Genomic DNA, 27,429 nt, shown 5'->3' on the forward strand with positions numbered 1-27,429 from the left:
TCCTGGACCCGTGGCGCTAGTCCTGAGCGGACGTGCAGAGGTGTCTGGGCACTTTAAGCCATGATGGCAACATGCTCTGTGCATTACAATTTAGGGCATTGGTTGTGAAACTTTGGCAAGCATTGGAATCGCTTGGAAAAGATTTCTGGGCTCCATGGGCTGGAAAGAAAACAAGGTGCTCAACTTTCCCCCCCGGAATGTCCGAGTCTTCCCACATCCCTTGGGTGTTGTGGATGCATCCAGAGGGTGTGAAGTACACAGATGGGGGTTTCGGGTGCGCTTTCATTCCCACCTTCTTGTCACCCCGGCAGTGAAATGGGTATAGAAATAGAACCTGCTCCATGCGGTTGAGGACAGGGTAGAATGGAACAGAGTGGTCCTCAGTGGCTAATGCATGGACAGCTGTCTGCAGAAGCCTGCCAGTCTTCACATCACTGAAACACGGGTGCCAGCGTGTGCGTGTGCCAGGACACGAGGCGATCACGTGGAGGTGAACCTCGGTTTTCATGCAAAGGGAAGATCAAAAGGCAGATGGAAGGTGCACGTGTGTGGTGTTGCTGGGGGGAGCTTCCTCTTCTGTGGGCCCATCCCTCGGGAGCACTGTGCTCGGAGACTTTAATTTCCCTTGGCCGATGAGCGAGCTAAAGCTGAGACAGACCGCGATCCCGTGACAAGCTGTCCGGGGTCTCCTGCCCGCTTCTCCCTCTCTTTCTGCGGGTGCGTGGCGAGCTGGCCGATGGGGTGTTAGGCGGCAGTGGGAAGTCTGTGCTTTTTCTGGCGGAGGTCCTGGAGGGCACAGATACCGTAGTTTCCACCTCAAGGTGCGAACCACTCTGTGTGAGTGAAGGTCTGGGTAGGATCTTACCCATACTTGGGAATGAATTCACCTTCTGCTAGTTAAGCAAGACAAGTCGTTTGATAGTAGGACAAGGCGGGAACTAGATTCAGGCACAGGTGATGGGGACCGGGGGTGGGGGGCTTTGGCTTGGTGGAGGAGGGAGGCTGCGGGGTCTGGGAAGGGTGAGGCTGGCCTCCAGAGGCCTGGGGTACTGCATCAGTCCCAGTCTTTCTGCCAGAACGAGACAGCCCTAGGAGCCGGTGACTGGGCCCCAGGCCCAGCTGCACTGTGTCCGGCGAATGGAGAGAGCCTGTGCATGTGAACGGAAAAGATAGCACTGGCCAGGGCCTCCATCCCCTGCCCTTGAGAAATTCCTCCTCTGCTGCCCTCCAGACTCGGCCCTGCGAGGGGCAACTGTCCCCTGCCCCCACCGACAAAGACAGTTCTGTCTGCAACATGCCTCTCTGCGACTGTGGGCCTGGCGGCCCTGGCAGCCGCTGGACCTCTGCGGCCCCGCGTGGAATTCCAAGGCTTCCCACGGGATGCACCTACACCCTCATTAAAGCCCCCAGGAAGCCCCGGAGCACATTCCACTCTTCAGAAGAGTGGGCCCCCCAGACGTCCCGGCCTGGCACAGGCCAACAGCTCACAGAGGCTGTGCCGAGGACATGCGTGGGGGAGGCTCTTTAGGGGGCAGATGGGCTGAATGCCACCCTTAGACTGAGCTCTGCAAGGGGACATGTGGGGGGAAAGCACCCCGGTCACAAGGCAATCATCCCGATAGCAGAAACAGAAGCGCCTTGTCCCTTTGTGCTGTGGCGCTCGGCACACTCGGTGTACGTTCCGTCCTGGGTTCTCACGCTCGAACCCCCTGCAGGGCTTTGCCAAAGCAGAGTGCCAGGCCCCACCTGCACAGTCTCTGATTCGGGAGGACTAGGGCCCCTCCTGAGAATCTGCATTGCTAGCAGCCGGTGCTGATGCTTCTGGCTTGGGGACCAGACTTTGAGAAGCACCGAGTTGCATCAGCTTCTGCTCCCGAGAGCCAGTTTTTCTCTTAGGACAGAGAGGCAACGTGGCACCACGGAAAGAGCGTGGGCTTTGGCGTTGGGTGGATCTGGATTTAGACTCGTGGCTGGGTGACCTCAGGAAAGTTGCTGGACTTTGTTGAGCCAGTGGTGGCCTACGACTCAAGGTCACCAGGCCTTGGTGCTCCATGGATTTTTGTGTAGTGATATTTTTCACCCGTAAGGTGGGTATGATAATATTTGCTAGATCAGTGGCAAGACTGTGTGAGCTGATGTTTCTGTAAAGCTCCTAGCCGTGGGGCAAGTGCGGTGTATGCCCAGAGTCATATTTGATAGCTTCCCACCCTCCCAGCCTCTCCTAGGTTGTCCAAGGAAGGCAAGGCCAGGCACAAGGAGCCTTGCCGGGGTTCTGGGGTCCTGGGTTGGGCAGGCCTCCTGGGTGTTCTCGCCAGCCCAGCAGATGGTGGACTCTGTTCCAGGGCTGAGCTGCCCAGCGATGGCAGCCTCCCTATCGGACCAAGCCTTTTCACGTGGAGAAATCAGATGGCTCAGGTCGGGAGTCTCTGAGCAAACCCGTGCCAGGTTGGACACATTTGCCCTGAGTCACCTGTCCAGAGCAGGTGGTGAAGGCAGCGTCTGACTCAGAGCATCCCAGCCATCGGGGCCTGGGATCGGACCCAGAGACTGGCCTCTGTGTGAGGGAGGAAGTCCACTTCTCATTCTCTGGCCGGCTCCGACCCAGGCCAGAGCCCTAGGCTGTCCCGGATAGATGGTGTCTTGATCTCTGCTGGGCAGTTGGAGAGAAAAGCGAGGGAGGTGGCCGCTCTGGGGACGGTGTGCAGGGAGGTAGGTGGGTCCAGGTGAGTGAATGTCCCTTGGACGGCTGCTCTGACCTGCATGGGGGAGGGTCTTGGTTGGGGGAGGGACTTCATGTCATATTTGGAAGCTGTGTTGGGACGCGGGCAGGAACGGAAGCCAGAATGCTTGGCTGGGAGTCGTGTGCCACCATGGTGCACAGTGACTTGAGGAGGAAGCAGTTTTGGAGGTTGGGGTGGGAGGGACAGGGGCTGCTGTGTCCCCTGCCCTTGCTCTGCATCCCCGGGAGCTTCTGGTTCTGGGATATCCGGCTGATGGACCTCCTCCTCGGTGCAGGGGCTGTGGCAGGAAGCAGAAGGGAGAGGGTGGGAGAAAGGCGGAGGCATGTGGAGGAGGTTTTCCAGCTGCTGCCAGGCTCCTCCTCCCCGAGGTGCACGAGGAGCATGGGCACCTTTGACCTTGACCATGGGAAGGGCGGTCTCTCTGCCTGTCAGTCACTCCACTGTCATGTTTGGGGTCGCCGCTAATCCCCCGGACAGGTGATCCTTACTGATGGGAGGTGCTTGCTTCTTTGTGGGAGGATGCAGCAACCCAGCAGATCCCCCTGCTCTCTGTGGACACAGGGAAGCATCCATCCCTCCTTTTCTTGACAAATGAAATGCCCTCATTTTGGGCTGAGCCCCTCAAGGGTGGCACCGTTGTCCCAAGAGTCCAGCCCCGAGGCAGCCCTGGGAGCCGCAGTCTGTGGCTCTCTTTCCCTTGCCCCAGGGCCCCCGGGAAGGAGAGGAGTGTTCCACGCTTGTTCTCTCCTCGGGTCTCCCTTGGTGTCCTGCTGTCAAGTGGCACTCAGTGTTTACGATCCCAGGGGAGGGCTCCTCCTCATACTCCAGAGCGACGAAGACAGGACCTATCAGGGTGGGCCAGGCGCCTCCTCGAAGCCCCTGCTGTTGATTTATTCAGCCCCCAGTGGTGCTCATCACTCATACTCAAGCCCCCAGTCTTTCTGCCCCAGGCGTTGCTCTAAAATCTTTGCATGTGGCATCTTGCTTGAGCCTCTCAATGCTCCCAGCTTAGGTAGTGTGTCCCCAGAATGGAGAGGTGAGCTGACTTGCCCAGGATCGCTCAGCTAGAAAGGGCACTCCCTGGACCTTAACCCCCGCCTGACTCCAAAATCTACACTCTCAACTGCTCTGATACGTTCCTAGCAAAGGTCTGCATTTATGGTTTTATCTTTACTGGGTGAAATGTTGGCTTATAATTACCTAGAGCAGGTGTTTTCTAGCTCTACCCATGGGAACCTCTTTAGAACTGAAATCTTTCATGAAAATTCATTTGTAAACAGTCAAAAGCAGAACTGTTGGGGCAGAAGGTGGGCCGGGAGCGTGGGACCTGCCCTTCACCAGCTTCCCGCCCGCCCCCCTCTCTGGGGCCCAGCAGTGACCCCAGGGTTTGGGGGTGAAGCGGTGAGGGTGCACCTGGAATCAAAATCCACTCACCAGCATGATGGGGTCCTTGTTCCTTAACAGCTCCTCGGTCTCAACAGCCCAAGTTGGCATTTCAGTCTTTTGCCCTCTGCTCCCACCCCCTGGGGAGGGGTCCAGGGCCACCGAGAGATGTGCTCTGATATGAAGACAGAAAGGTCTTTTAAGCCTTCCTGCCTTTGTGCATGATGTTCTCTCAACTCGAAATGCATTCTCTTGAAACTTCTGCCTTCCTTTCTCCAGGTAGAAAACCCTCATTCGGCTTTCCAGCCCCCGCTCATAGGCTGATTCCTTGGTGAGGCCATTTAACAAGTCACTACTGATGGTAGCACTCGATTCAAACCTGTATTAGGACACTTCCCACTCTTGGGATAGTCTCCATCCCCCACATCCGTCCTCTCCAGCAGCCTGTAGAAGCCCGTGCCTTCCTCCTTGACTCATCATCAGTGCCTGGCCCTCAGTGAATCTCAGGAAGCTATTTGTTGCCTAAACAAGGGAATAACAACCTTAACTGTAACAACCGTACCTTGTATTTACACTGTCCATTCGGGCTGGCAACAAATTTTCACATGTAAGAGTTTTCTCATCTTAAGGCACAAATTAGTGCAGATAGCAACACACTCATATCCGTGGGTCCAAAACATATCCAGGGAGGCAAACTAAACAAATAGCTCTAAGAGCTTGGAGGGCAGTTAAGAAGGCAGCTTGAAATAGGGTTGCATTTCAAGCTGAAATAAGGACCAATCTCTGTTGGCCCTGTCAGCTAGGCAAGGTTGCCTGGCGTCTGGCAGAAACGCCGAGGATCTCTGCAGGAGACATTGCAGAGTGGACAAGGGGCTGAGCACAACTGTAGAGGGGCAGGCCGCCGGGGGCAGCCCGCGCCCAGGGGAGCCGCTGTGCTTGCCACACTTGGAGATGCCGGAGGGCAGGGTGTGCCCTGGAGAGGGGCTCCGGGCTGGCGGTGCCTCTGCAGGGGGACCCGGGAGCTGGGACCCCCCCCCCGCCGACAGACGGGGTTCTCCCTCGGTCTTGCTCTGGGCCCTGCTCTTACTCTGAGGCTTGCATGCCTAGCTGGCCAGAAATGCTCTTCCAGCGACTGGGACCAGGTCCACCAGTCAGCTAGAGGTGGCTGCCACGGACACGTCCTCAGTGCGGGGCCAGCCTGCACCAGCACGGGCTCCCTGCGGCCCACAGCAGCCCTCCTCTGGCAAAGCAGAACCGCAGCAAATGCCAGCCCCCTGCATCCACCCCAGCTCCTAAATCTGAGGCAAGAGAAGCAAATGCAGTGAAATCACCGTATACACCGTATAGAAATGCAGTGAAATCTTCAGTGGCTCAGAAGAATGCAGCTGAGTGAGAAATCAAAGCAAATACTCCCGTATGAAATTGCTGTGGGAAATCAGAGAACACTTCAGAAGAGTAGTTTTCAAACAAGACCCACTAGTGCAGTGGCAATCAATTTAGTGCTTTGAGACCAGCATTGTTTTTAAAAGAAAAAAAAAAAAAGAATAGAGTATATCAGAATGCATCAGGTTCCAAGGGAAATCATATTTTATATCATCGCTGTCATGTTTTTACTTTACTACACCACAGTAAGCGTATCGCTTCATGAAACTCTTGTTTTAGTTATATATATTTATGTACATATTTATGCTTATAAACATTTATATACATACACATCTTATATGTGTTTATGTGGTATGTATTATGATGTAAAATGTAAATTCTTACGGTAAGAGAGGATTTACAAAGTTTCAAAAAACAATGGGTAGGACTTGGAATGGAGATGTGTAGGGAGAGCATTTTAGCCCAAAATATTCCCCATCTTCTCTTCCAACAAGGTGGTCTTCTCCCCATTATCCAAGGCAGAGATCCCGGACTAAGTCAGCCGTGAGTTCATCTCTTTCTGTTCTTGCCTTTTTTTAAATGGATCAGCAGTGCCAGCTCAAAGGAAAGGTTGGGGAGGGCAGGCAGGCCCCCAGCCTCACGTGTCTTCCCTTTCTTCTTCCTCCTCCTCATCCTCTGAACATTCAGTGGCCAGCTCCTAGCGGGCGGCAGGGGTCCAGCTCCTGGAGCAGGAGACCCGTGGCACGTCCTAGAGCCAAGTCTCGGCTCCCCACTCCCCGTGCATTGAGCTGGTTGGCAAATGCAGATAATACAACTGTGTATATGTGTGCGTGTTCGTGTGGGTGTGTTGAGAGAAATAGAAATAATCTTGAAAGAGATGACATATCATCTCTTACCAGAGTGCAAACCCACATCACACACACACACACACACACACACGCACGCACACACACACATGCACACACACATGCAGAGACAGCAGTTGTGACCACAAAGTCTGAAAAATTCTTGCAGGCCAAAGACTCCGTGATAATTTATAGCTGTGCTTTTGCATTTCTTTGCATCTCCTCTCAGTCCGACTTTGAGATTGCTGATGTCACTTCAATACCCCCACAGCTCGCCCCCCAGGAAGGGGTCCTAGTTGTTCACCCCGGGCGTGTTTTGAGCCCTTTCCCAGTTCTTCTGGCAAGTAGGTCATACTTTGGGTTTGTGTGTTTTAAATTTTTGTGTTTTTTTTCCTTCCTTCTTAGATTAAAATGAAGTGAGGTGTACACATTGATTACGGATTTACTATATCACCACTTTGTATTTGAATTTTTGTGAAGTTTTAAGTTTTACTTTTGATAACTATGTTATGGTTAGTAAAATAGGGTGACCCCCCCCCCCCCCCCAGCCTGCTCTTCAGAGATAATCCCTGGTGACAATTGGTGAGGATTCTGAATTTTTCTATTTCCAAACACACACACACATACACATTGCCCTGCGACAATTTTTTTTTCACTTCTGTGTGGCACAAAAAAGTCTACCTCATTCTTCTCCAGGCATGAAGAGTATTCCCCACCATCTTCATGGTCAAAAGAAATACAAAGTAGCATGGGCAACTCACCGGCTGTGTCCCAGAGATGGGGTCACTAAGCAGACTAACTCTCCCCCTATTAAAGTCTTCTAGGCGAAGTTACCACTCAGAGTCTGTAAGATGTTTAGTTTGACTTTATACATTTTATCTGGCCAGCAAGCACCTTTCCACATTGAATGCAGGCATCCTCAGTCATTCGGTAAATATTGAGCAAGTGGTAGGAGCCACTGGCTGAGCCTGGTGGTCCAGCTCTGAACACGGTGGACAAGCGCCTGCCGAGGGTCAGACTCGCGCTGCCCTGCGGGGAAGGCGGGGTCTCAGAGAGCACAGACCGCCCTAGCTAACAGCGCTGAAGGTCTGCTGAGGGGTGTAGATTTATTCTGAACAGGTGTTATCTAAGGATGGAGCATGAAGCGTGGTGGGAATGCAGCACAATCAAGGAAGACCAAGGGCATGCGAGGCATGGGGAATGCCTGTGCAGGGCCCACGGGCTGGGGGACAGGGGGCGCTCAGGAGGCTCACGGGTTACTGGTCCAGTGAGGGTTCCCGAAAGGCGCATCGCAAGAAGGGCCCGCCGGGCTGATGACGCAAGAGCTGAAGCTGAGCCACCAAGAAGACTCCCGTCAGGTCAAAGCTCAGTCGTGTTCTTAACAGCATTCCCAGATGATACACATGAGAAAAACTACCTAGAAAGCGACGGTATAAAGCGTCTCCCCCGGACGGTCACGTGCTCTGAAGCACAGAGACTGGGAGGTCGGGATCGGGGAGGAAGTGAGGGAAGCGAGGGAAGCGAGGGAAGCCCCGTCAGATATGGCGGCACACCTGGAATGAATGAAGAGAAAAGATAGGCTCCAATAGCGCGCTCCAAGATTCTTGATGGAGCTGCCAGTAATCTAAAAACAGAGTGCATGACCTCTCAGTCATTAAGGTGGACAAGAAAGAGAGATTAACTGGCTGCAGAGGACAGGAGGCAACGAGGCGCCACACAAAGAGAAAACATGGCAGAAGGAAGATGTCTCCGTTCAGATGTAAGACAGAAGGTTATACATTGAATATGTGTGAGCTGTATGAGGGCTGATATAAGATCTGAGGTCGTACCGTTGACCCTTGAACAACACGGGGTTGAACTGCTCGGATTCACGTATATGTGGATTTTTTTCAATAAAGTACAGTATAGTGGTGTAAATGGATTTTCTCTTCCTTATGATTTTCTTAACTACATTTTCTTTCCTCTAGCTTACGTGATTGTAAGAATACTATCTATAGTACATATAACATACAAAATACGTGCTTATCAGCTGTTTATGTTGTTCGTAAGTCTTCTGCTCAACGGTAGGCTGTTAGAAGTTAAGTTTTTGGGGAGTCAAGAGTCCTGTGTGACCCTAACCCCCATGTTGTTCAAGGGTCATCTGTATATTTAAAAAAGGAAGACTCCCAGATTCAGCTTAAAAAAGAAATAAAAAACTAAAAAAACCATATTCTCCCTCCCAGTCTAGTTACAACCCACTTTTAAGAGACATTCAAAACAACATTGCATCAAGTGAAAAGTACATGGATCGACATCCACGGAGCAAAGGCAGATTAAAAAAAGTTGAGTGGCAGTGTTAATTCTGTCAGACAAAATAAATATTGGGGTAAATCAAGAAGCACCTCTCACAAAATGATAAAAAGAAGAACACCCAGTGGAGACACGAACATCGGAGCACTTTATGTACCCAATAAAGTCACTGACATATACAAAACAAAAATGTTTGGAATATTAGAAACACGATGTCAGATTTGAATGCACACCAGTCTAAACCTTATCAGATTAATTAGAAAATTGAGGTATTGAATTACATAACTTACAAGATTGGATATATATTTATGTACATGTATTTTAATATCACGTTTGGATATATACATCTTTGACATTTCAGACAGAGAATTCTAATTCTTTGGAAATGTGCATGCCACATTTAAAACACTTAGTCACATCACATACCGGCTCGCAAAGTAAACCTCAATAAATTCCACCAAGTAAAAAATGTCCAGGACACATCCTGTGGCCACGATGCAATTAAACTGGAATTTTCTAATAAAAAACAATTATAAGAACAGCAAGGCTACATCTTGGAGGTTTGACCATAAGACATGAACGACAGCAGTCCCCTGCAGAACCGAGTCTAACTTGGAAATCAAAACTACAGTTACAGACCATTTACAAAACAACCATTGAACGTCATGTTTCAAAATTCATGGGGTTGTGGCCACAGGGGCATTCGGAGGAGAATTTGGCTTTAAATAATGATGATGATGATGACGGCAGTACTGGTAATCACAAGTAGCCAATAAACTGTGTTAAGGGGTCGACATCCAGGATTGTAATTTATTCTCACAGAGTTGCCACGGGGTGGCTACTGCAATCATCCGCATTTTACAAATAACGAGACCGAGTCACAGAAAGGTCAAGCAGACGTTCAAGGTCAGACACTTAGTAAATAATCGCACTGCGATTTGAACCCAGGTTGAGCTGGGCTCTAAAGTCAGAGCAGGTAACTGCTGCACACCGTTCTGTCCTCTCTGGAATAGAAAGAATGAATTTGAGAAAACCAAATACTAAGCTCTAGAAGGTAGAAAAAAAGAAAATATAAGAAACAGAGGGGGTGAGTGAAGAGTAAACCTCAAGCAGAAATAAATGTAACAGAAAGCAAACCAAAAAGAGTAGATGTTTGCATTGATTCTAAGGATGAGTCCTTCGAAGCACAGACGGCACCACTCCTCGAGTGAAGGCAAGTCAAAGCAGAGGAGGGGTGCCCGACAGAGCTTGTGTGCAGAGTTCTGGAGAAAACCTTGCAAACTAATGGGCAACTCCATGCTGATAAATACGAAAATCAAGTGATAGAAATTGATGACGGAAAAGACTTTTTAAAAATTGAGTGGTCCAATAACCAAGGAGAGTTTCAAAGAACCACCTCAAAAGTAGTGCCGGGACCAGATGATTTTACAGAAAAATTATTTTAAGCTTTTACTAGATGTATTTTAAACTATCCTAACTATTTCGGAAGGTAGGAAGGAATGTCGGCTTCCCGCATCTTTTATAACGCCAGCACGACAAGGGAGGATGATGGGCTGTTTCTATTTGTGGATATAGATACAAAAATCCCAAACAAAATAGGGGCAAAGCAAGTCCAGGTGTTCAATAAAAGAGTTGCTCATTGTGAGCCAATGGGACTTGAAAGAACACCAAAATACGGGTGGCCCGGCCTTATGAAAGCCATCCATAGGGTCCTTCCCACAGACAAATCAGAAGAGGAAAGTTATATGAGCATGCCAAGGAGCTGAGACAGCATTTAATAAACAACACCCATTCTTGGTGAAAATGCTTCCCAAGTTACAATTAGTAGAATATTTCCTTAACATAATAAAAAATAATTTTATCTGGATACAGGACTCAGTATCCTACTTACCATAAAATGCTTGCAGCGATTTTCATCACTGTCTAGAAAAAGTCGTGGAATGCCTCTATGTGTCATTGTTTACTAATGTTCTGGAAACTTCAGTGATATTAAAAAATAAAATGAAATAAGTAGTATATGCATTTTTAAATGAAATCAATTTTTAAAAAGATTTTATTTATTTGAGAGAGAGCAGGAGAGGGAGAAGCAGACCCCCCCCCCCCACTGAGCAAGGAGCCCAACACGGGACTTGATCCCAGGACCCTGAGACCATGACCTGAGCCAATGGCAGACGCTTAACCAACTGAGTCACCCAGGTGCTCCTAAATGGAGGAAATTTTTTAACATTCAGTTGGAATCAGTTGGAAACTCAAGAGAAGCTATTGAGTAGCTAGGGTATGAGGGAATACGAGAGATCTACAAGGTTGCCGATTATGAGATAAGTATGCAAAACCTGTGACTTACTTATGTATAAGCAATCCCCAACTAGAAAATATATTTTACAAATGGTTCCGTTCAAAATAGAAATAAAGGCACTGGGGAATAAATGTAGCTAGAGATATTTAGAGCCTAAATGAAGAATATAAAATTTGACTGAAAAGAAAATTTAAAAAAATTAAGAAATGTTCTCAGATGGGAAGACTTTTTCCCTAAATTCATCTGTAAATCCCAGGCAATCTTAATAAAACTTTAAACCAGATATTTTAGAGACCGAGAAAAATCACTGTAAAGGCAACCAGAACTACTTGTTGGCAAAAATTAGCCATAAATTGCAGTTTTGTTTCTCAAAACAGGAACCTTTATTTTTCTGGTTGTAAGTGTGATACACAATGTAAAAAAAAAAATCAGGCGAAGGAATTATTAAGTATGAAGGAAAAGTTTTTATAAAGATCATCCCCCAGCACTTTACGTACCCTCCAAAAAAATTATTAACTGGTGTTCATTCATATGAGTCCATTTTTGTAAACAGAACTAGTCTCTAGAAACAGTTTTACAGTTTCTCAGCATTGCGATATACGGCGGACCTCCTTCCGTGCCCACTTATGGAGATTTCTTGTATCCATGTTGTTGACTGCACAATGCTCCACTGTGTGATGGACCACAGTAAATTTAACACAATCTCTCACTGATGTACATTTAGGTTGTTTCCACTATTTTGCTTTTTGTGAGTGAATTTTCTTTACTTTTTTCGGGGGTAGGGGGGAGTCCGTGCTCTGTGTCAGGCTTTCAGCTAAGTAGCTCCTGGAAGCGTTTCCCTTGGTTTTCTCGGTGGTTAGCGTGGTCTCCACTCAGTGGGCCATCAGCTAAGCCGCAAAGGGGCTGCACACTGCACTTGAGGCTGCACAGGTCACCTCAGCGTCTCAGCCCTCGGCCAGGACATTTGTGCTCCTGCCTGTCCCTCCTCCCGGTGACAAACCTCGTTGTGTGTGGCCTTGTGTGGCAGCATTTTCTGAGCGTCTCCCATGGGCGAAGCCCTGGTTCCGGGCACAGGGATTTAATGACGAGTGACCTTGGCCAATCCCTTCCGAGCAGGGACGGGTAGATGTGCCTTTCTTGAATGTATCCAGATACTTCTCGAGATGAATTATATCTTCAGCCTTTACCACATCGGAGGGAATCTATATATTGAAGGGGGAGGCCTGTCCTGCTTTGTCGTTTGTCTCAGAGGGAGGGCATCCTGATGACCCCACTCTTGCCTGCATGTTGACGGCCGAGATGACCTTCCAGGGTGTGGAAGGGCGGCCGCCCAGGTGAGGGGTGCCTCTCAGCCTCTTATACACCTTCTAGGCTCTTCCAGAGAAGCCGTTTCCAAAATGTCTTTCTGGTGGCTCGGATTTGTCATCTCCTCTGAGGTGCAGCCCACTGGGGTTGCATAGACACTGTGGTGTCAGCCAGCTACCTGGAGTCCTTCATTCCGTGGTCCTGGGGGGATGTTTCTCTAGAGCCACAGAACCAATGGGTGGGTGGATGCATGGATGCATGGATGGATGGTTGAGAGAGAGACATATAAAGAAAGAGATGTATTCTGAGGGGTTGGCTCACACAATTATGGAGAAGTCCCACGATCTGCCACCTACAAGCTGGAGGCCCAGGGGAACCGGGGTGTGCGTACTCTATGCCAAGCCCACAGCCCCCGAGATCCAGGGCAGCCAATGGTGTAAGCCCCAGTCCGAGTCCAAAGACTCAAGAACTGGAAGTGCTGACGTCCCACATCTCAGGGCGGGAGAATATGGTGTCTGTCCCAGCTCGGGCCAAGCACATTCACCCTCCCTCTGCCCTTTGTTCAATGCAGGCCCTCAAGGATGATGGATTGGGTGATGCCCACCCTTTCCTCAGCCTACATTCAAAGATTTTATTTATTTATTTGAGAGAGAGAGAATGAGAGATAGAGAGCACGAGAAGGAAGAGGGTCAGAGGGAGAAGCAGACTTCCCGCTGAGCAGGGAGCCCGATATGGGACTCGATCCCGGGACTCCAGGATCATGACCTGAGCCGAAGGCAGTCGCTTAACCAACTGAGCCACCCAGGCGCCCCTCAGCCTACATTCAAATGCTCATCTCTTCTGGAAACCCTCTCACAGACACACCCCGAAACAATGTTTGACCAGCGATCCAGGCATCCCTCAGAGCACTTGGGCTGACACATAAAATTAACCATCATACATTTTGCCTTAGCCTGGAATGGGAAAGTTTGGTTGAAAGGGGCCTTTGAGATGCTCACCCGCCCATTCATTCATTCCTTGAACATGATGCCCCTACTCGGTCAGGCCCCAGCCCAGCTCTGGGGACACAAAATCAGGGAGGCATCGCCTCTCCCCTCCGGGAGGTACCAGAGGAGTGGGAGAATGAGGGCATAGAACCAGTTTCAACTCAACCGCTCACATACCAGCTGGGAAACAGCTCAGATCTGCTGCGCCTTGTCCGGTCCTGTGTCCCAACCAGCCCCAGCCACCGGCCCCAAAAGAGAAGGACCGTAAACATCTTCCCTTCATCCTATCTCCGAGTCCCTCCTCAGTTCAAGACAGAAAACACCCCCTGGGCCGAAGTGACCCAACTTGAAAAATTTCCTTTGATATAAGACACTGTCGGGGAATTCAGAAATTTGAAACACATTTTATCAGCTAGTTCTCCATATGGTTATTTACCCTCTCAACGTTCTCCAGTGAATTAAGTGGATTTTATCCAGATGGAAATAACCGTGTCCTTTCCCTCCAGTGAGTTAGCTCTGCCTGGCATTGCGATGGACGCGTCATGCTCTTTCAACAAGAGCTGAATGAAACAAATGGGAAGGAAGGAAGAAAGGAAGGGAGGGAAGGAGGGCGGGCGAGCTTACTGACCCTGCTCCCCAGCACAGTCCAAAAGTTGTTTAAACTCCTTTAAAGGAGGAACTAGCCATTTCTTTGCCCTTTGGCTTTATCCATTTGGCCTTTGCATTTTCTATACGGATGACAGTGCAGCCAAGGTGGATCTAGAGGCCCGCGGAGGACCGTGATGTGATGGGGCGTCGGTTCTCATCCCTCTCTGGGGTGCAGTGGCCTCATGTGTGTGAGGGGACACCCCTCCAGCCCCAGCACTCCGTGGAAGGGGTGGTGGGCGAGCTAGTGCTTGGGAGAAAAGGGCCTCCAGGGAGTGGGAGAGCCGTTTCCTGGGCTAAAGCAAATCCTTTGGGTTTTTCTGCCGGGAAGTGAAAGCAGCTGGTGCTGTTGGCGTAGCCGTGCTGGAAGCTTCTCCGTAACGTCCCCGGGAAGCCTCTGGAAGGGACCCTTAAGGTCGTCTTGCGGAGGACTCGCTAGGGGCAGAGAAAAACCGACAAGAGCCTGGCAAACACTCGTGGAGCCTGGGGCAAAATCCCAGAAAGCACCCTGGCCAGGCCTAGAAGACCTTTGGAAAGCTGCCGCACCCCTGGGAAAGGCACAGGCTTGCCCCCAAGCTCTGCTGACGTTTGGTCCCATTAGGAGCCATAGCTGCTTCCAGTGTCCTGAGCACAATTACCAAAGCTAAGCAGAAGCATGTGACCAAGGCGCCGTGTTTCCAATTATTCTCTCTCCCTTCTCTCTCTGTCTCTCCCTCTACGCCAGGCCTCGAGGAAAAGTAGTCTCCCACCGAAGTCCAATTCTGGCTGCTCCTCTACAGCCCTTTTGCAATTATTCCCTTCCTTTGTTACATTTTCCATAAAAACAAGGCTCATTTTGAAAACTGTCTTTGCTCTGCACCAAAGGGTTAGCCCCCCTGCCCCCAGCACATCACCAACCTCCCATCCCATGGCCCCTGCCACCCCCGCATGAGAGCCAAGGCTGCAGAAAGTCACGGTTCCCTCCGGAAAAGCTTATTTTTAAAAACTGATGGTACTCATCAGGCACTCCTGCGAATGGTCCACTGGGATTAGCACAGTGTCCACTGAGGAATTTGACCCGTCTGCTCTCCTAGATCCCATATGCAGCCAACTTTTCCACCGCTGAGTGAAGCACACAGCCTCGCACCTGGTCCCAAAGTCCCCAAATGTTTGTGTCCTGGAAAATGCCCAGTGATGGAACTCATCTTTGCTGGGACGGCTATGGTGGGCTGGGAGAGTATGTGAACGGGAAGGGGGATTGGGCTTGCTTTCTAAGAATCCAGGCAGACGGCAACAGAGGTTGGTGGAAAAGAACAGAGAGCCCGGCACTGGAGGGGAGAGTTTAGGCTTTGACTGCAGGAGACTGGCTCCTCTCTTAGGCTTGGGGTGGGATAAAAGACAGTTTCAAAAAGCCTCTTGGTCCCTGGATGTTGCTGTTATGTGTGCCAGTAGTATCTGAGAGAAGAACATCTCTTCTATGAGGACTTTTTTTTTTTTAGGCAAAAAGAGAAGTCTATCAGCTTGCATATGTGAATAGATAGGGTGGCATCAGGTATGGCTGGATCTAGGTGCTCATATTACATCATTTAAATCCATCCTTCTCACGCTTTCTCTCTGTCCTCCTCGATTTCTCTCTACTTGCTCCCTACCTGTCCCCCAACCTTTGTGAGTCCTGTACTTTCTTGTGTCTGATTTACTCTCAGCAGCCGTCCCCACACAGTGGCCCTCAGCAACTCTATATTTATACCCTCCCCATTTAGCACCAGTGCAAGGCCAGAATGATCTTAACACAAAGCTTTGATTGTCTTTCAATTTTTCAATGCCTGATGGACCAGGGCTGGCTATGAGCAACACACACACACACACACACACACACACACACACACGCGCGCGCGCGCGCTCGCGTGCACCCTTCCTTCTCCATGCGGCCCAGGTGAGCTGTGGAGAGTCCTGATGAAGTTAACAAGATGCAAAGAAATTTGAATATAAATATATAAATACTCATAGTGACCTTTGCGTTGAGAGTTACTAGTTCTGGGAAGTTGAATGGACAGAATCAAAAGAGCTCCTGTTTTGGGGATGATGGCAGGGAGGAGAGCATCACCATTTGGATTTGAAAGGGGGCATCTGGAGTAAAGGTGAGTAATAAGAAGGGAAAAAGAAAACACTAAAAAGCTTGAATTCTATGTATTCCTCCGCCAGTAGATCTGAGCATTGCATGTCTGGTTTTAACAAATCCTCTCAAAACGAAGCAGGTTCTTGGCAAGCAGACTGTGCCCTCTGCGCCCGGTTCATGACTTAGGGGCACATAAAATGCAGAAGTGATAAAATGAGAGTTTCAGTGGTTTCGGGGGAAGGAAACAGACTGTGGGCTGTGGCTCGAAGGGGAGGTGAGCGTGAGGAGAGAAAGTGCAGGGTGTAAAGTACTTGTTCAAGAAGATAAGCAGGAATACGGTTGCGTTGTCGACATGGTGCGGAGGATAGCGTGCTGTGTTTGTACTTTTTTTTTTTTTTTAGAGAGAGAGCGTTTGCCCGTGAGCAGGTCGTGGGGGGGGAGGGGCGGAGGGAGAGAGAATCTTAAGCAGCCTCCACGCCCAGCGCAGAACCCAACGCGGGGATCGATCTCAGGACCTTGAGATCGCGACCTGAGCCAAAATCAAGAACTGACTGAGCCACCCTGGCGCCCCTCGACGCATAGTTTTTAAAAAACGGAAGCGATCTGAGTATGTTTCCGCCCTGTTGCTGGAGGCCTGGTGCGGAGGAGAGATGCCCGTGAGAGGGATGATAATCAGCGTCAGCATGAAGCCGTGGAAGAGAGCAGGCTCCAGAGTCACGCTGCCTGGTTTAATTCCTGCTGTTACCGAGCCCGAGCTGTGTGATCTCGAGAAAGTGACGTAACCTCTCAGTGCTTCCGTGACCCTTTTTGTAAACTGAGGATACTGATGGAGCCTACGGTAGATTTTTGTGAGGGTGAAATAGTAAAAGCAATCAGAGCAGTGCCTGGTATACCACAAGCTCTGAATAAATATTAGCAATTATTATTTTGTTGTTGCTGTGCATCAACACTCTGGAGGGATGGGAGCCAGAGAACAGATGGGGGTGGGGGGAGGGCCCAGCCTCAATGGGAGGGCGGGTGTTCCACTACCAAGGGTGTGGAGAGTATGTGTGGATGGCAAATGCATGTGCAAATTTGATGGTAGAAAGCCGGGAGGATTGCTGTCTGAGAGCTTCTGCATTTGCGTGAAGCAGGAGGAGACATTGTCTATGATGGCAAGGGAGGGGAATCTAGTTTCTAAGAAGGGAAAGTTTTGAGATTGTCATTGTTGAGAATGTTTGATCAGGCTAACTACGGAAACGCCGTGTAACTGTTGGCCAGAGCCCGGGGTGACCCAGTGGGCGGCCACGGGTGTCCCATGGCGGCAGTCTGCTCGGGGGTGGGGTGTGTCCCCTGCACTCGGGGGTGGGGGTGTCCTCTGCAGGCCTCAGCACCCTGCAGCCAGGCATGGGGCTCAGCAAAGGTGGAGGGTTCTCCCTTACTTAAGATGGAAGGACATAGAGTACAGGATTTGAGATACTGGGAGGAGGGTGGCTTGATGAAATGGACCGACATCCAGTTAATTTGTGCTAACGCATCAAGAGCAATGCCTGACATAGAAGAGTGAGCTTTCCAGTATTTTTTCATTCATTCTTTTCCATTCATTGCTATTGGTTGCTATAGATGGTGAATAAACTGATAAAATTAAAGGGCTAATACAGAAAGCAATCAATGTGTGTGATGTAGGTGTTGAAAAACAGTCTTCTTTTAAGAAGAAATTCTCCTTGCGGGGGCTCTGAAAGGGATTCTAGTTAATGAAATGTTGGAAGGGCTCTGCTTTTCCTTATTCGACCCTGGCTGTGCACACGGCAGCCCCACGGTTTGCTGTTCTGGCAACGGCTCTGTGTTGTGGCTTGGGCCGGAGTCAGGGGCTCTGGATGGACCCTTCTGCCACCTGCCTCCCGGGAACTGAAGCCGAAGGAGGGGCCTCGTGGTGACGCCGAGCTGGGCGGGCTGGGTTCAGAGAGACGGGGTTGACTGGTATGTGAAGCCGGTCCTCCCTCGGTCGGGCTGTGAGGTGGGGATGGGTGGGGATGGCCGATGGAGTGGGAGGCCCTGGCCAGGCTGTGACCTTCCGTCTCGTACACTCAATCAGCCCCGATGGGTCAGCACCGGGCGACACTCCCAACCCGGGTCGTAGGCTCTGCCTCTGGAAAGGAGGGTGAGGCAGCAGTGGTTCTCAGACTGGGCTCCTGGGTTCTGGGGTTTCTCTGGAGATGCTACAGCACTCACCGGGGCTGGTGAAAGGGGCCAGGCAGGCACACCCTCATCCCCCGAACCCGCTCCCTAGACTGGAGCCCCTGCAAACTTGTTGGAAGCACAGATGTCACAAAGCTCGGACCTCTGTCCTCTCTAAAGACATCCCGTGACTCCATGGCGCTTCGTGGCTTTGGGTCTGCGTTTCCCTTCTCCGTGCCTTAGTTTCCCTGTCTGCAGAGTGAGGGTTTGGATAAGAGAAGCTCTGGCTTCTGGGAGTGGAGGGGGTGGTAAACACTGGGGTTCCCCGAGCCCCATGTGGCGGGCCATGTGGGCGGGCCAGTGCCACCAAAGGAGGATCTCCCCGCTGCCCTGCCTCACGGGCACCAGCTCCCCGTTGCTCTGCTCCAGGTCCACTTGTCAGTAGCAAGTCACACTGCTTCTTTCTGCTTCCTCTTTCCTCCAGGGCCCCACGAAGTGGTGACCAAGCCCGGTCCGGTCACCACCCGCCACCCAAGGGCCACAGATCAGGAGAAGAAGAAGGGCAGCCTTACTTCCTCTCTGAGGATGGACCCGCACAGCCGTTCTGGAAAGAGCAGAAAATCTACAAAACTCCGGTCCATCTCCCGGTCCCTGATGCTCTGTAATGCAAAGACCAGTGATGACGGCTCAAGCCCCGAGGAGAAATACCCCGATCCCTTTGAGGTTTCCCTGGCACAGGGCAAGGAGGGGATTTTCCACTCGTCTGTGCAGTTGGCGGACACATCGGAGGCTGGGCCCAGCAGCATTCCTGATCTAGCGCTGGCCTCTGAGGCGGCTCACCTCCAAGCAGCTGCCAGTGATCGAGGCAAGAGCTGTAGGAGGCTATTCTTCGTGAAGGTATGCCCAGGACTTGCGGCGCTGGAAGACTCTGTGGTTGGTTTCGGGTGCTCTGAATGAACGTCTTTGAACCCTTTTACTCTGAGGTCAGGAAGGCACAGAGTTCTAATTCTGAGCAAAAGCAAGGAAGAAGTTGAGGCAGGGATCACGGGAATGACAATAATGAGCATGGTAGTGAATCAGGCTCAGTTAACCTTCTCACTTGAGAGACTCAGTGAGATGCTGTGGTGGTGGGAGGTAAACTGAGCCTGGATCCCTGCTGGAAAATGCAAAGGGCGATGGTCAGTATACTGGCAGGTTCTCCTCTCAGGCAGGCACTCTCTGGCATACCCTCGCAGCTCAGGTCACTGACTTACGGGGCCCGGGCGAGTAGCAGACCTTATGTCACTCAGGGAAGGGATGGAGGATCAGTGTGTTTGCTCCCTGAGCACCAATCGTGAGCATTTTCCAAGTGCCCCTGCTAGTTCCCACATGGATATGAATGCTAGAGCTGACAAGAGGAGCCATGGTGAGGGAGTGAGAGAAGCTCGGTAGTGGTTGGAGACCTGCCAAAATTCAGAATGTCTTCTCTTCCATTAGACCATATTTCAAGTTGTGTTATTACAATGAGATGGGGATTGCAAGGCACCAGGGGATAGAGGCTGATTCAAGTGTTTTACTCTTGAATTATTCTCAGTTGAGTGCTGTGCTTTCAGCCCTCCATCCAAGGTGGGGTTTCTCAAGGGTCCAAGCAGCCCAGAACCTTGGAGGTCGTGCAGGCCAGCTGGGAAGGGTTTGTCCCACACCTTATTGGCACAGTCACACAATTGTCAACAGCAAGTGAGGAATGCATTCCAGTCCCAGTGGAGGGGATCCAGGACCTTTGCACAACTTGCTTCCTTGCAGAGGAAAACCGTTGTTTAACATGTATATAATAAACACTGTCGTGGAACAAAATATAGCAGGTTAGCAGGTCAGGGCCCAGAGAGGGGATAGCCCCGGTGATCTCCAGACACAAGCAGCTTCTGCAAGGGCCTCACCCAGCCCGGGTTACTCCATCACCCACGACGTGACTTCTGTTGGTATGACCTGAGCTCACCCAGTAGGACAGAAGGAGGGACCAGCATCCCAGTGGGTTTGGGGGAGCCTGGCCAGGCTCCTGGTTTGCCAACAATGATGTGACAAGTATACAACCCACCAGCTGAGAGTCAAATTTATTGATGACGAGATCACGTTGTCCAGGTTAGAGCTCAGATAAATGAGATTCAAAAATCATTTGGAGATCCCAGCAGACACCTAGAATGAATTATTCACTTGCTTCTATTTAATTGTGCGAGTGTTTCCTGAGCACCTGTTATGCTCAGGAGGGATCCCTGCCCTCAAGGACCTTGTCTAAAGTGGAGTAGAGAATATACTCCAAAGGGCTGTCGGAGGCTCACAAAGAGGGAGCGTGTCTCTGGTGTTGGATATCAGTACGTTCAGTGAGTGTTTGTGGAGTACCGACCTGTGGGCCATACAGACCCAGTCCCTGTCCTCTCACAACTCTTATTCTGGTGGGGGGACAGCTATGAACACCTCTTATGTGATATGACATTAAACAGTGAAGGGCTCTGAAGAAATCTTAGGCAGCAAAAGAGGACAGAGAGTGATGAGGGGAGGGGTCACTGTCCTTTTTGGGAAGGTGATCGTGAATGCTTCTCTGAAGAAGGGACATTTGAGCAGCGACCTGAAGGAGGTGGACCAGTGAGTCCTCTGAACGTTTCAGATGGGGAAGAGCATTCCAGGCAGCAGGAACGGCATGTGCAAAGAAAGACATGAAGAAATGAGTGATTTGCGGTGGCAAGGGGAAGAGTGTGCCTGGGGGATTTTGGACGGGGGAGGGCGGCAGAAGGTAGAGCTGGGTGGTAGCCAGGGCACGCTTGGAATTTTGTTCTAAGGAGGGTGGGAGACTGCGCGAGCAGGGGAGTGGCCCAGCCCAGCAGGGGAGAGCTCTGGCTACTGAGGGGAGAGTGGAACGTGGGGGACCAGCTAGGGCTTTGGCAATAACCCTGGCCGGAGGTGATGTGGCTCTAAGACGGCGGTAGTCGCACTGAGAATGATCAGAGTAGATTTATTTTCAAGGCAAACCCAGGGCATTTGTTGACCGGATTTGTCTTGTGAGGAGATGGGAGGCAGCAAGCTTCACTTCCGGTTTTGACTTGAGCAACGCCAGGAAAGCAGATGCTCTGTGTTGAGGTGGGAAACACTCCGGGCTGGACACATGATCAGGAACCGATGAGATGTTCCCCGAAGGACCCGGGGTTTGGCTCAGCAGGGGTGGGTGGCGGGGAATCCCAGGTAGAAGGAGCTGCATACGTGAAGACGTGGAGGTGAGGAGGCACGGAGGACTTCTGTGTGTGTCTGGAGCTCTGTAGACGGCACCTGTCCGGTGGCAGGAGGCTGGATGACGGGGAGAGCCAGATGAACGGCTCAGGGGAGGAAACTGGCCAGGAGTCAGGCTTCACCTCTTTGGTCTCTGCGATGCACAGGTGCACCATACTTTCATAATGTATCCACAGCTCTTATTGTCTCCCCAAAACCTCGGGAGGAAGGTAGTCACGGCTGCATCTGTATTTTGGGGGGGGCGGGGTGTCATATGGCACAAGGTTTAGGGGGTGTGGGCTCATTAGTCTGACTGCTTGGGTTTGAGTCCAACTTTTCCATTTGGTAGCTGTACCATCCCAGAAATTCACGTTACTTCCCCATGCCTCCATTTTCTCACCGATTAAATGGAGAATGTGAACAATATTGTTTAGCTCATAAGGGTTTTTTATCAGGATTAAGTGATAAGTATTTACATAAGAAAATCAACCTGAACCGGTACAGTACACATAGTAATTGCTTACTTAGCATTATCATTACTATTTCCGGTTTAGGAGGGGGACACTGTGGTTGAGTGATAAAGTAATGAATCCAGTAGCATCTCCTGAGCACCTCCAACGTGCCCGGAGCGTGAAGAGTTGTAGCTTCTGCCATGCCTGTGGAGATGGGGATAGCGCACATCTCTCCCGTTTCAGGGTGTGGGTGCAGACATGTCACGGGAGTTCCGGGAACACTGGGGGATATGCAGCTCTATCTGCCGAAGGGCACCCTGGAGGAGGTGCCTGTTGACCGCAGGATATCCCGGTCAAGAAGTCCAGATCACAGGGAGTGGTGTGAGCAGGCGGAGGGCCATGAACGGAGGCTTGGAGGCGGGCAAGGGGTGATGGGCACAGTTGAGTCACGCTGGGGCAAGGATGGCTCGGGAAGGACGGGAGGGCTGCTGACCAGCTTGGAACCCAACGCGAGGTCTTGTTTTTCCTTCTCAGGAGCACAGGTGATCTTGAACCACCCAGGATCGGATTCTCAGCAAGTGAGGGTTTCAATGCCTGAGCAGGTCTTCTATCAAGAGTGCCAGGGCATAAGGGTCAAAGGTGACAGCTGGTCCCAATGTCCTTCCTGGGGGTGCCTCAGTATTGAATAACACCCCCACCCTCCCCTTCCCGCAGGGACACTCTAGTCCCTGCCCCGGCTCTTGCCCTGCCCTGCACCCAGGCGTGACTCAGTTGGCCCAGGTGGACTCCTCAGTCTCCAGCAATGCCATGGTTACACTGATTTCAAAACAAAATCTGGAAAGAGGCCCCGTGACATCAGTCACTCATCTAGAAACGACTAAGTGAAAATTAAAGAAGAGGAAGTTAGATAAACAGCCAAATAAAAAAATGCCATCTTGGATGTGTTGTGCTTGGCATGACCGGGGCTGAGGAAATGAGTTCCTGGGGGTGTGCCAGAGCTGAGCGGGTTTGCGCAGAGTCCGGAGTGAGCATCTGAGCCCTCATCCTGCTTGAAGGCACTGGTGAGGCTTCTTCTTCCAGGCCCCCCGGGGATGAACTGAAGTGGAAGAATGTTGAAAACTAGACTCTAACCCGACAAACAAAAATCCTCAATTTATCAGAGGCCTAGACCTTGGAAAGGAGGAAATGCAAGGACTCCTTGGCTACTTCAGACCCAGTGTCTTTTTTCCGAATGGAAAGAGTATTTTATAGTGCCCTTTAGGTAGGATGTTGGGCCAGAGGGAAGGAAGCTCAGGCAGGTGGACCCGAAGCTTTACCAGACTGTGCTCATCTCCTTCCTTGTTCTCCTTCCTCTTACTTCCCTTCTTTCCTTCCTTCTGTTTCTCCAAATGCTGGCAAACACCTGCTCTGTCTGCTACCTAGCCCCTGGGGATTAAGAAACATATTGGATGCCGTTCCTTCCCTCAGGGAGCTCGTGGTCTGGAGAAGGGGACAGGTGTGAGCGTAATGGATCCCGATGCTCGTCCCCTCCTCCAAGCTACGTTCAGCTTGTTTAGCTCTCTTACGGGAGAGTCTCATGCAGGGGATGAGTAGCAGAATTGCATCCTCGAAGGAGCCTCCTAGGTTGTCTTGCACCTCCCCAGAGCACCCTGCGGTAGCAAGATTTATGCCCCTGTTCACCCTGGAGGTGAACGGGTCCATGTGACCGTGAAATCTCAGGGATCTCAGAATGCAAGGATGAGCTCAGGTCCAACAGAAGTCCCTCCTGTCGGCCCCTCCCGGAGGCGCCGCACAGGTGGATGAAGGCCGCCGCAGGGCTCTGCAGGAGCATTAGGACGAGCCTGAACACCTGGGTGTGCAGGTAGGGTGAGGGGGTGGAGGTTGGGGGGCAGGGAGGGAGACGTGTCGGCGTCCCACAGCACAAGCCTGGTTCCAGATGTACAAAGAGATCCTTTTACTTTTATTTTTTTTAACACATTTTTTTAAAGATTTTATTTATTTATTTGAGAGAGAGAGAGAGAGCATGTGAGAGAGAGAGATCATGAGCAGGGGGGAGGGGCAGAGGGAGAAGCAGACTCCCCGCTGAGCAGGGAGCCGGCCGTGGAACTCGATCCCAGCACCCTGGGACCATGACCAGAGCTGAAGGCAGATGCTTCACCGACTGAGCCACCCAGGTGCTCAGTTTTATTTTTTTAATTATTTTTTTAAATATTTTAATTCCAGGTTAGTTCACATACAATGTAATATTAGCTTCAGGTGTACACTACAGTGATTCAGCCTTTCCATGCATCACCCGGTGCTCATCACGACGGGTGCCCTCCTCATTCCCCATCACCTGTTTCCCCCTCCCCCCTCCTCCCCACGGGTGACCAGCAGTGTGTTCTCTAGAGTTAAGGGTCTGTTTCTTGGTTTGTCTCTCTCCCTTTTTACCCTATGCTCATTTGTTTCTGAAATTCCACATATGAGTGAAATCATATGGTATTTGTCTTTCTCTGACTGACTTATTTCGCTTTGCATGATACTCTCTCGCTCCATTCATGTTGTTGCAAATGGCAAGATTTTATTCATTTTTATGGCTGAGTAATATTCCATTGTATGTATATACCACAGCTTCTTTATCCATTCATCTATCGATGGTCATGTGGGCTCTTTCCATATCTCCGTTATTGTAGATAATGCTGCTATACACATTGGGGTACATGTATCCCTTTAATCAGTATTTTTATATTTTGGGGGTAAATACCCAGTAGTGCAATTGCTGGATCATTGGGTGGTTCTATTTTTAATTGTTCGAGGCACCTCCATACGGTTTTCCGCAGCGGCTGCACCAGCTTGCATTCCCACCAGCAGTGCACGAGGGTCCCTTTCTCTCCACATCCTTGCCAATACTCGTTTCCTCTGTTGTTGATTTTAGCCATCCTGACAGGGGCGAGATGATACCTCATTGTAGTTTGATTTGTATTTCACAACAGGGATCTTCTTATTTTTATTTTTTTTATTTTATACTTTTATAAGTTTAATAGTTCATAAAGCAAATCAAGTGTTGAAAAACCAAGCCAGACTGCTCCTGGCTGGTCTGGGTCTCCCAGGGGGCGGGATGACCGGATCCTTTTAAAGAAGTCATTGTCTGCCGCAAACTCACAAAGACATTTTCCCACGTTTCTCCCAGAAGCTGTGTTGTCTTATCTTTCACATAGGATCTTTAATTCCTACCAAGTCGATTTGGTATACATTGTGAAATATATATTTAAACATTTTCCCCCGTATGGGTGTCTAAATGATTCAGCATGATTTTTTGATGAGCCTGCCCAGTCTCCACTACAGGACAGTATTATCATAAAAAAGTCAAGAACCATATCTGTCATCTATGTATCTATTTATGTATCTATCAGGTGTCTATCTGTGTCTTTCTGTTCTCTCATTATGATCCATTAGTCTTTTTTTTCCCTTTGCGCTAATATCACACAGTTTTTATTATGATAGTTTTATAATATTTTTTGATATCCGGTAAGTCCTCCAGCTTTGTTCTACAAACTAGACTTGGTTATGCTGTTGGGATTTTTCTTTTTTTAAAGATTTTATTTATTTATTCATGAGAGACAGAGGGGGGGAGAGAGAGAGAGAGAGAGAGAGAGAGAGAGAAGCAGAGGGAGAAGCAGGCTCCCAAGGAGCAGGGAGCCCGATGCGGGACTCGATCCCAGGACCTCGGGATCATGACCTGAGCCGAAGGCAGACGCTTAACCATCTGAGCCACCCAGGCGCCCGGGATTTTTCCTTTTGTTGGATTTCTCTGTTCTGTGGGTTCTGTCTAATTAACCTCTGCTCCTATCCTTATTGGTCCTTTTTTCTCCCGTCTTCACGTCCAATGTTTTGTTCTTTTTTTTCTAGCTTTCTGAGATGGCAGCTTGGATAACTGATCTTCAGCTTTTTATTTTTCTCTAACTTAAGGCTATGAATTTCCTTCTAAGTTTAGTGGCTTCATCCATAAATTTTGATATCCCACATTTTCATGATTTCAGATAGTATAGGTGTTCTATTGTGATTTCTTGGGTGACCCTTGGTTTATTTAGAAATGTGTTGTTTAATTTTCAGGCAGTTGGGGAATTTCTAGTGTCTGTCTCTATCTTGGTTCCTGGATTGATTATTCTATAGTCAGAGAAGAGAATGTATTGTGAATAAGTTTAACAATGGAAATTTGTTGAGATAGAATATATATGTTGTCGTTGGATGCAATGTTCTATGTGTGTCTCTTAGATCAAGTTCAATAACCGTAGTCTCCAGATCTGTTTCTCTTTACCGATCCCATTCCCCTATTAGTTACTGAGAGCAGTGTGTTAAAGTCTCTAGTTATGATTGGGGATCTGTTTTTCCTTTTAGTTCTGTCAATTTTTTCTTTATACATTTTGAAGGTATATTTTATGTGCATAGATGTTTAGAATTAAAAAAAATATTTTCCTGGTGCATTATCACCTTTATAATCCACAAGTCTCCATCTTTTGTCTAGTGATAATTTTTGCTAAAAAATTATTTGCTATTAGTAAAGTTGAACCTACTGTCTTTTGGTTACTTTTCCCCTCTTTTTTTTTTTTTATCACTAACCTGGGTTCATGTATTTAAGGAGTATCTCATGTAAGCAGCATGTAAGGTTCATTTTCTTCCACCTTACCATCTTTATCTTATAATAATGGGTATTGATTTACACTTGGTTTTCTCTCTCTTCTTGCCCTCTTTTAGTTTAATATATTTTTTACTACTCCATTTCCCCTTCAATTGGCTTGTTAGTTATACATTTTTTAACTATTTTTTAATCATTAAAATATAAAACACAATCCTGAATGTATTCGAGTCTCATATAAATTAGCACTTTGATCAGTTCTCAGACAATACTAGGACCTTAGAACACACAACTCCATTTGTATCTGCCCACTTTTTTGATATTATTCTCATGCATTTTAATTCTATTTATAGGTAAATCCCAAGAATAGATCCTCCTTATTGTTCTGTCCAGTCAGTATTAATTTACGTTAATTTCCATGTTTACCCTTTCCATTCTTCTTCATTGCTTCCCGCACTTCTGTGTCTGTCCCAGCATCACTGTCCTTCTGCCGGAAGCGGACCTGTCTCTAACACGGGCAGGATGGGGCCAGAGTTCAGATGGAGCTCGACATGCTGAACGTCTAAGTATTTAAAAAGTTATAGATCAAGGTCACACATGTCTAAAAATATCTGTTCTTTCCTCCTACTTTGACAAATATCCTTCCTTAAGAACTTGGAGAGTCAAGTTCAGAGAAGTTCTCGGGGTTCTGCCCGAGAGTGGAGTGACACAGGGGAGGGCCATTTCCTGGCTCTCGGCCACTGGCTGCAATCCCCTCTGTCCTGCAGCTCCTGGCACTGTCCAGTGCGGACACCTGCCCCATCAAACAGCCCCCTGGCACCCCTGCAGCCTAGGGCTGTGCACCCCAGGGGTGTGATTTGCCCTCAGCAGGATAGACAAAGGGGAGACATGGGGTTGGGGCCCAAGCTCCCCTGGGTGCAATCTGATGCCTCCTACCTCATTGGTTTCTTACTTTCTCTCCAGCTAGATATTAACAGCTCACCACATAGACCTCAAGCAC

General features: G+C 49.5%; 1 protein-coding gene across 1 annotated transcript in view; it reads left to right on the forward strand.

Annotated features, from left to right (window-relative positions):
• The first annotated feature begins 18,695 nt into the window (after positions 1–18,695).
• IL16 (interleukin 16) overlaps positions 18,696–27,429 on the forward strand; it is a 68,983-nt gene continuing 60,249 nt past the window's right edge. Inside the window, 1 exon segment of the mRNA XM_073882179.1 lies at positions 18,696–19,022. Within this exon segment, the coding sequence (XP_073738280.1) occupies positions 18,711–19,022 (312 nt within the window). The 5' untranslated portion in view covers positions 18,696–18,710.

This window comes from Callorhinus ursinus, unplaced genomic scaffold, assembly GCF_003265705.2.
Source record: "Callorhinus ursinus isolate GAN/ISIS: 27379988/994484 unplaced genomic scaffold, GSC_fseal_2.0 scaffold45, whole genome shotgun sequence".
Lineage (NCBI taxonomy): Eukaryota > Metazoa > Chordata > Mammalia > Carnivora > Otariidae > Callorhinus > Callorhinus ursinus.